Here is a 10404-nt window from a genome sequence, read left to right on the forward strand (position 1 = left end):
GTAAATTAGTGAATACACATATATATACATATATAGATGTTGTGTGCATGTGTGGTATATGAATTAGTAATCCACATATGTGTTTTGAATGTGCAGGTGTTGGTAACTGATTCTGTCTAAATTTAGTGTGTGTAGTGTGCGTGAATCTAGACTAATTATTTTGGCCATGTATCTGAGTTGCTAGTGTGTGAGAGAGAGAGAGAGAGAGAGAGAGAGAGTGTGTGTGTGTGTGTGTGTGTGTGTGCGCGCACCATATAGTTATGGCATTGTGTGCATGATATATGAATTAGCAATCTGTGTATAACTTTTGGGGCGTATAGTGTATGTGCCTGAGTTGGTAGCGTGAGTGTGTATGCCTAATAGGGGTGTATGCACCTAGTGAGTGTGTGCTTAATTGATTTTTATGTGTGCATGTGCAGTTGTACACCACACCCTCCTGTCTAACAGCACAATATTGAGATCCTGAGAGTTGGCCTGACTCCTCAGGACACCAGCCCCAGATGTGGCAGGAGAAGCGGCGGCCTGGACCACTCAATTAACCGGCATATGTTGTTATCTGGCATCCCCCATTCCCAGGGGATACCAGATGATAGAGCTTTTACTGTACTCATTTTATAGCAATGCAAAATGACATCAGAAATCTTCAAGGAAGAGCATATATGTTTTCAGGCTCTCTCATGTAACATAAGGGTTCTCAGTTTCTCACATTCTCCTCTACTCACAACTTCATCCCCAAAGTAGAGGGAACTCTTTCATTGTTAAGAAAATGGCCTAGACTTTTCTTGTCTCCAAGTTCTAGGTTTCTGTGGAAAGTACAACAGAATCAAGTAATTATATTTGAATGCTTTATTCTTTCAATGGCTAAAAAACATTTCCAGTTTCTATTACTCTGGTTCAGTGGTTTTAAAACTTCCTAATGTTATTGGATCCTTTCATATTGCTTCTTCTGCTTCACAACTCCTGCCCCTGTCCTAAGGCCTGACACAGAACCAGGCAAACTAGTCCAGCAATGGCAGTGCGTGGCCTTCCAGCCCATTCTGCATTACCCCCAATCTCTTTGATGACCTATAATGAAAAAACACTGCTCTGGTTTGTGGTTTTTGAAGGAAAAACGACAAGATTTCAGTGTCCAGAACTGTGAAACTGAAATAACTAAACAACCAAAAATGCATACAAAAACAACTGGATTGTCAATTAGTGAGATAATCTCTCCTCAACTTCTTTAAGTCATTGTAACTTTCCTTGAATGTGAAAATGGGAAACACATAAGACATAAGGAGTAACACAGAATTCAGATTTTTTTTTCATACCATGCTTGGATGAGTACAACTTCTTTAGAGTTTTACAAATTTGAAATGCAGTAAAAAATATAATAATAAATAATTTTAAAAATCTAAGTCTAGTGGCAGACATGTGGAGGCAGTTCAGCCGCTTGATGCTTGACAGGAGTGAAATGGTCCCTTAGGGCAACAGACATACATTAGGGCACAATATATTGTAGTATATTATGTGTAGAAACACTTAAGAAAAATCAGTAACACAGGCCTAAAGCAAACAAAAGGAACCTCTTTCTCTCATTACAAAATACACTCATGGAAAGTTCAACACAAAGTGAGAGATTTTTCTGACTTGGGGAGGAAACCTTGTGCCAGAGGATTCAGAAAAGGCTGAAGTGCTCATTGCCTTTTTTGCCTCAGTCTTCACAGGCAAGGTCAGCTCCCAGATTACTGCACTGGGCAGCACAGTTTGGGGAGGAGGTGAGCAGCCCTCAGTGGTGAAAGAACAGATTAGGGGCTACTTAGAAAAGCTGGATGGGTACAAGTCCATGGGGACAGATGGAATGCACCCAAGGATGCTGAGGCAGTTGGCTGATGTGATTGAAGAGCCATTGGCCATCATCTTTGAAAACTCATGGTGATCAGGAGAGGTCCCAGAAAAGGGCAAACTTAGTGCCCATATTTAAGAAAGGGAAGGAGGATCCAGGGAACAACAGGCCAGTCAGTCTCACCTCAGTCTCTGAAAAAACCATACAGCAGATCCTCAAGGAATCCATTTCTAAGCACTAGGAGGAGATGAAGGTGATTAGGAACAGTCAGCATGGGTTCACCAGGTGCAAGTCATGCCTTACCAACCTGATTGCCTTTTATGATGAGATGAGTGGCTTTGTGGATACAGGGAGACCGGTGGATATAGTTTACCTTGATTTTAGCAAGGTTTTTGACATGGTCTCTCATGATATTCCCACAGGCAAGCTAATGAAGTACGGGCTGGATGAATGGACTGTAAGGTGGATAGAAAACTGGTTGGAGCATCAGTGTCAGAGAGTAATAAATGGTTCATTGTCTAGTTGGCAGCCGGTATCAAGCGGAGTGACCCAGGGATTGGTCCTGGAGCTAGTTTTGTTCAATGTCTTCATCAACAAATTGGAAGATGGCATAGAGTGCACCCTCTGCAAGTTTGCAGATGATCCCAACCTGGGGGGAGAAGTAGATACACTGGAGGGTGGGGTCAGGATTCAGAGTGACCTAGACAAATTGGAGGATTGAGCCAAAAGAAATTTCATGAGGGTCAACAAAGACAAGTGCACTAAGGACAGCACAATCTCATGCACCAGTACAGGCAGGGAGCTGACTGGCTCAGCAGTAGCTCGGCCAGAAAAGGACCTGCTTATTGTCCACTGTAACCAGAAAAGGGTTACAGTGGACAAAAAGCTGACTATGAGCCAACAGCATGCCCTTGTTGCAAAGAATGCTAATAGCATACTGGGCTGCACTGGTAGGTTTGTTGCCAGTAGGTCAAGGGAAGTTATTATTCCCCTCTATTCAGCACTGGTGAGGCCACGTCTGGAGTACTGCATTTAGTTTTGGGCACCCCACTATGGAAAGGATGTGAAGAAATTGGAGAGAGTCTAGGGGAGGGCAACAAAAATGGTGAGGGGGCTGTGGCACATGACTTATGAGGAAAGACTGAGGGAACTGGGCTTATTTTGTCTAGAAAAGAGAAAATGGGGGGGTGGAAATCGGCCACAGGGCGGATGTCCCCCTCCCCCCGTCTACGGGATCAGCCATGGGGGGCATGGTCGCTGACTGTCCACTGTGGGGGGCAACTGCCCCCTGACTCAGGAGGCCCATGGATCTGCTGAATGATGGCTTACAATTAGTAAATCTTGTATCTTTTGTTTTTCTTTATCTAGGACATATCTTAGGGTTGGCAACATTTTCCCATGGCAGGCTCAAATGATCTAGCTGGCTTGAGGACCTAGCTGCTGCTCGTCCTTCACCCCACTACCATTTTTCTCTGTCACCCTGCTGTAGAAGCTCCCTGTCTGTGGACTGAATCAATGGCTCCATGGAGTAGATACAATTATGGGCCATAGTTTGTCAACCCCTGCACCTTAGAGCATCAGAGGATACATTGACTTAAAGTAATTAAATATTCATCAGTATAAAGTCAAATCAGCTATGTCAGAACATATAAATTAAGCTGTAGGCCCTCAGTGGAGATTTGTTACGATTTTTTTTTATGATGTAGGTGCTCTGAAATTCCAAATTTCCAATTTTATTCCTCAAAAAATCCACAAGCCTATACTCTTATGTTCCAGCTATCTATTTTCTTTCCTCCAAAATCTTGAACTGGAAACAGGCCATTTAAAATAGTTAAAGACATAATCACCAGGGATTACTACTAACCATCAATAGTTCATCTCCAACAGTTTTAATTGAAAATCTGTTTTACCAATCTGTTTCCATCATATGTTGTATTCTCTGGATAAAAAGAACAATTCACATGAACAGTTATTAAAATAAGAATATAAAACTATTTTACTTCAGCAAAATAAACCCTTGAGATTGTAACCTTGAAAAATTAAGGTCCATTTTAAAACTCCTGTACAAAATATTAGAACAGAATCCCTGTTAAGGTCATACAAACCACTTGAAATAACTGTCTCATCTGAGAATTTTATAGGCCAGTTACAACTGGGGACACATCATGTCAGGATAAATTAATTATCTAAAAACAATTTCCACCTGACTTTCTTCAACCCATTTCAGCAGTTAGAGACACATGTATAGGAACTTTAAAAATCAGGATGCAAAATGTAATCACAATTATGCAGAGGTGATGCTTAAGTGGTGACAGTAGTGGGGCACAACTCTGCGCCACCACCGCTGCTGCTGCCATGCACTAGCTCTGACAGGACTGTAACCCTGTGCCCCATGGTCAGTGCACAAATCACACCGCTCTCACCACTCTTGCTGCTACCAGGCCCTGGTTCTAGCTGGGCTGCAGCCCCATGCCCCACTGTCGGTGCACAAATCTGGGGGGCACGTGCCCTCCTGTTCTCCCCCCCGATGCATTGCCAATGCAGTTGTAGCCTCTGTTATATTATACCCAGTATCAAATATACATGTCCTTTATTTAAGAGACTGCATGAAGTCAGGTGGAATTCTTAAGTAACTGCATATAGCAGCCTATCTCCAAATTATTAGAATACTAGAATCAGAGAAAAATAGGGCAGGAAGGCACCCCAAGAAGTCATCTAATCCAATCCCCTGCTCAAGGCAGGATCATCCTTGTCTAAATCATTCTAGCCAAGAAGATAAAGTCATACTCATGTGCTGTAGATCTTTAAAACACCATTGTATATGCAATAGCTAACCTCCATTTAAAATATATTTATATTTAAAATACAACTCTTGTATAGACATAATACTTTAATATGAACTGATTGTAATGCACCATTACAGTAAACAACATTTTAAGGAATCAGTGTGGCATGATTAAACCTGAGGTTTAAAAAAAACATTGTAGCAAGGTAAAAAAGGCAGGAAATGAAAATATATGGCTGAAAATCTTCCTAATTGCTTGAAGCCTTCCATTCAACTGAGTAACCTTGCCCTAGTTCAAGCTGAAGCTGAGTTATATGCAGAACCTTTGAAATGATAGAAAAAACAATAATTAACTCTCTAGCCACATCTTTCTTAAGTTCACACATTATATAATAATTTCGTATTTTATATGAGATAGCTGTTTCTCTTTCTCTTTCTGACATATAAAACATTTTGATAGGAACAGAATCATGCAGCTACTTCTTGAAATATTCCCACAGGGTGGAAGTAGCTTTAGGTAATGTTGAGGAAAAAAATCAGACAATCAGAATGAGTGTTTCTAAAGATTAAGGTTCCTACTGTCATGATTAGCGGGCCACACTGTACATACTCTATGCGATAGTTTTCAATTTTGTTTGATATTTGGTTAAATATAAACTTTGACTTCATTTTGTCTTATAAACAAAAAACCAGAATACTTCCAGGATGACTAAATTAACCCTGCAATAGAAACCTTAATTACAGACATTTCCTGAGTTTTGATTGCTTGATTTCTCAACCTTAATGTCTGAATATGTTTTTGCATATACTGAAATGTAAACACATGGAATATGATATGGCAAATGAAAACTGATTCTATTCCAGAGAAGTGACATAGTTTTATTCTTTAAATTGGCTATTTACCTGGTTTTCGGCATTGTAACTGATGTTATGAGCAGATGGAAGGTTCACTCCATTTTGTTTAATTACAACATTCAAAGGGTTTTTGGAAACTCCCAGGATTTTAATGTCACTAAACTTTAATGCATTAGGGTCAGTGTAGCCATTGTGCGAAACTGTGATTGTTAGAACATCCTGAAAGAAAACAACACACATTAGGAATCTGTCATCAAGAACTGATTTAGTCCATTTCAATTCCTGGAGCATCTTACAGCATGATGACATTATTTTTTACTTAATTATTGGCTAAAATCATGCAGTCCTTTCTTTCCAGAACCACTCATTTGTTTGTTATATGGACCTGTCAGTGTCCCCTGCTTCAGACTATGCAAGAGCTACTTTTGTGTTTAATGTAATTATGCACCAAATGATTGCTTGTCTCAATGTGAGTACAAGTGAAGCATGAAGCATAAACAGTGCAAGGAGATTTTCTCTACATGTACAAGTCAGCCCCAATTGCAGTCCTCCCTTAATTACAGACTGCTTTTTGCCAGGGATTCCTGATGCCAAAGCCAGCTCAAAAGAAAAGGAGACCTTGAGGACATGGGCCTTTATTTCTTCTTCACCAGCCAATAGAACTGTCTGACAGGCAGAGAAGTATATTGCGCATCCTTACAGAAGGTAGTAGAATAAATGTATTTCCTCTGCATGCGCATTAGTGCAATTTCAAAAGGTACCAGCTAGTGCTTGCAAGAATGCCACGAGTTTCTACTCTGGAATACATAATTAATTTTAATTTTAATGTAGATTTTTTTCCATCTCTTATTTTTATGTAAATATTTCATTACCAAATGTTATAAGATTTTTCCAAATTTTTTCCCCCTACAAATTTTATTCAGGCAAAATTCGTATTAAAAACACTGGACAAAATCCTGGGAGCTCACTGTACACAGTTTCATTCTCAGACCACAGCTGGCATCATGTCATAGCACATACTACATACTACCACTGGCAACTTGTACTGCTAAGACAGTTTCAAGTTTGTAATTTTTGTATTCTGGCAGCACTGAGAAAACAACTGCATTTGGCTCTTTGATTTATGTGAGGCAAGATTCAACGAACCCTTTCTGCACCTTACATACCTGCCCAACAGCAAGCAAGAAACTGCTCTCTACCCTAGCCCTGTCCTCATCGCTCTTGCTGATTTCTTTTTTTTTTTGCCAAAAATGAATTTTGAGTAAATTCAAATTCTGCTAGGTCAATAAGCTCTAGTTCAGCACTTTGGATGTCTATACACACGCTCCAGAGTGAGGTGGGGGGGCACTTTAATCACAGTGTCTCTGAGAGCCACTTTAATTAAAGCCTCTACAGCATTATGTATCTTCAGTATCCTGTGCTTCAAAATGTCAGCAGAGGCACTTTAACTAAAGCTCACTTAAGAAGTTTTAGTTAAAGTGCCCCTGCCACCATTTTAAAATGCAGGGATGCTGAATACACAACGCGGAGGCTGCTGGAACACACTAAGTAGCACTGTTCAGCAGACTTGCAGCAGACTCAGTAATGAAGTCTGCTCTGATGCGTGCTAATTAGTAGGCCTGTGCAAAGCTTTGGTCCCTGATCTGATTGAACAGAGATTTTGCCTGATTTGGTGGCCAAGTCTCTGAATCAAAATCGAATCAGAGGACACTTTAATCTCTCTGAATTGAACCAGAACTCTCCGAATCAATTTGGAGAGATTTGGAAAGATTCAGCGATTCGGACACAGACACAGCTCTAAATGTTTTTTCTACATAACTCTAGGTAGCTGGTGGCTCGTGAATGCTGCAATGCTGAGGCACATGGAGTGTCCCACAGAAGTGAGGGGGGCTCCTCCAGGACACTCCATGGCAAACCCGGAAGTGGACCAGAAGCACTTCCGGTCTACTTCCGGGTTTTCTGGGGAGTGCACAGGGGGGCTGCCCGCACTCCCCAGCTTGGCAACTGGTGCCTCTTGGGTCTGGGAAGGCCTGTGGGGTCCCCCTGTGGCCAATCACGAAGCCAGAGAGGCATGGGAGCCCCCCCGTGCACTCCCCGGTGGACCCAAAAGTGGACTGGAAGTACTTCCAGTCTACTTCTGGGTTTGCTGCCGAGTGTATGGGGGACCACCTGCGCTCCTGTGGGATGCTCCATGCACCCCAGCATCACAGCATTCACAAGGTGCACTGGTACCTCAAGGTATGTAAAAAAGCATTTAAAGCTGTGTCTATGTTCGAATCACTGATTCCCCAAATCAACATCGAATCTTCAGATCCTGATTCAGCCGAATAGAATGAGGGACAGGGATCCAATCAATGAATCGAATCATTGTCTCCAATACGGGCTGAATCTGAATTGAATAGGGCCCATTTCTCACACCCCTACTAATTAGTATGTTTTGGAGCAAAGTTCTGTCACGTGTATAGGTGTCCTTTAACTCTGGAACAGATCTGAACACCACTATTTCAATGGAAGACTCAATTGACGTATTGACTCAGTGCCTTTGTCCTCAAGTACTTCCAAGTCTATAAGAATCTCCAAAACACATGTAGGATGGGAAGTACCATTCTGAGTACCACAGCAGTGGAAAGGCATCTTGAAGTCATAGTCGATGCAAAAATGAACATGAGTCACCAATGTAATGAGGTAATAAAGTAAGGCTAACCACACTCTTTCTTGCATTAGTAGGTGCAACACGAGCAGGTCTAGGGAGGTGATACTTCCCCTCTGTGCGGCACTGGTGAGGCTGCAGATGGAGTATTGAGTCCAGTTTTGGATGCTGCACTTCAAGAGGGATGTGGATAACCTTGAGAGGGTTCAGAGGAGGGCTGCTCATATGGTTGACAGCCTGCAGGTAAGATCCTATGAAGACAGCCTGAGGAATCTGAATCTTTTCAGCCTCTGCAAGAGAAGGCTGAGAGGTGATCTTGTGGCTGTCTACAAGCTCATCATGGGGGCCAGCAGGGAATAGGGGATACTCTGTTTACCAGGGTGCCCCTCGGGATTACTTGAAATAATGGCCACAAACTGAAGGAAAATCAACTTAGGTTAGATAGATCAAGAAGAAATTTTTTACAGTAAGGGCTGCCAAAATCTGGAATGGGCTTCTAAGGGAGGTGGTGCTCTCTCCTACCTTGGAGGTGTTCAAAACGAGATTGGACAAGCACCTGGCTGGGGTTACTTAACCCCAGCACTCTTGTCCTGCCTGGGGCAGGGGGGCAGACTTGATGATCTACTAGGTCCTTTCCAACCCTACAAATCTATGAAATCTATGAATCAAGTTCAACAAACTCTGTCAGTAATGAAGGCTGTGGAGTACAACATACTTTTAAAGCTACTGTGATGACTGAGTACCTGTATTTTCATGGAAAAATGGTTTAATTTTCTATATATATTACTGATATAAAAATGTTCAGCAAGAATATAGGAAGCACTGTGCTAACCATTGTCACAATATGAGTGAAAAATAGGACAACAGTTTTATGGGTCAGTTGATGCAAATGTACTTAAGTTATGGGAACATATTTTCTTCTAGGTCAGGGGTGGGAAATTATTTGGTCTGGAGGGCCACTCAGGGAGTTCTGGCAAGCTGTCACGGGCTGGGACACTGTACTCCCCTCCTTCACCAGCCAGGCCAGGACAGCACCCCCAACCCTGACCCACAGCAGCTCACCAAATCTCACAAAATTATTCTTCTCCAACTTTGGCCAGGTGGGTGAGATGGGGCCATGGGCAGGCAGGCACCAGCATTCAGGAGTGGGATAGGCAGGTGAGGTCAGGGCTGGGGTTGGATTGGGATCACAGGACTATGATAGTATGGTGAAAGGGCCCAGGACAGAGCCATGATCCACTCACACATGCCCTTGCAACAGGTGCCAGTTCCATGGGCAGGGGCATGCAGGAAACAGATCTCAGCTCTGCCATGGGCCCCAGCCTCGCACTGTCACCCCACAATCCTGATCCCAGCCCTGCTCACCCATCCTACTCCCAGATGCTGCTCCCTGCCTGCCCATAGCCCCATCCCATCTGCCTAGCTAAGTGCACCCTGACTGCATGGGTCCCAGCCCAGTTTCCATGGACAGTCCACCTGCACACTCTGTCTGGTACCCTTCAGCAGTGGGTATGGGGTTGATGGGCTATGGTGCCCAGGCAGTAGGGCTGGGTCTAGAAGCAGCAGCAGAGACTGGCAGTGGTAGCTGGAATGACCTCCTGCTGCAGAAGCTGGAGGGAACTGAATTTAGCTGCCTCACCACCCCAGCCCTACAGCATGCCCAGAGGCAGCAGGACCAGCCATATCTGCCAGAGCCTGGGTTGCCCCCTGCTCCTGGGCCAGGTAGGAGCAAGGGACCCACCATGGGCTGGATAAAATCCCTTGACAGTCCAGATTCAGCCTGAGGGCTGTATTTTGACCACCCCTGTTCTAGGTATACCCAATAATACAAAGTCTCTAGGGAAAGAACTGTAACTAAAGTTGACAAGTCTTGTACCAAGAGGGAAGACTTGCTGGTTCAGATCCCATGTTTATCTTTATTTGACTGCTACTGTATTTTAGTGAAATTTAATATAATTTCAGGAGCAACATGTCTTTAGTTTAGTAAGGACATTCTTCATTGTTGGCTGAACTAATACACTGCATCTTCAGTTAGTTAGGCATTACCTAACTGGATTTCTGTTAGTGTAGGATATGTGCATTTGCTTAACATTTCTTGCAATTGCAAATAGTAAATATTAGTAAAATAAACATCTCCTTTCTCAGTAATTAACATCTAATTACTTGACAAAGACTACGTTAAATGTGATGCGAGTGCAGAAGGGATACAATAGCACACAATTTAGCAACTTGGAAGTTTATGAATCTGAGTTACTTTTAAAAAAAAAAACAATGTAAATAACATTTCTT

At 42.7% G+C, this 10404-nt stretch overlaps 1 protein-coding gene across 1 annotated transcript in view; it reads right to left on the minus strand.

Moving 5' to 3' along the window:
• Positions 1-4695: 4695 nt before the first annotated feature.
• Positions 4696-10404, minus strand: part of SI (sucrase-isomaltase) — a 192885-nt gene continuing 187176 nt past the window's right edge. The window contains exons 47-48 of the mRNA XM_019503238.1: positions 5514-5684; positions 4696-4933 (exon numbers count right to left, since the gene is read on the minus strand). Coding sequence (XP_019358783.1) covers positions 4859-4933; positions 5514-5684 — 246 coding nt within the window. The 3' untranslated portion in view covers positions 4696-4858. The remainder of the gene's footprint in view (positions 4934-5513; positions 5685-10404) is intronic.

Source organism: Gavialis gangeticus, unplaced genomic scaffold (assembly GCF_001723915.1).
Source record: "Gavialis gangeticus isolate Ggan-Ray unplaced genomic scaffold, GavGan_comp1, whole genome shotgun sequence".
In the NCBI taxonomy this organism is placed as follows: domain Eukaryota; kingdom Metazoa; phylum Chordata; order Crocodylia; family Gavialidae; genus Gavialis; species Gavialis gangeticus.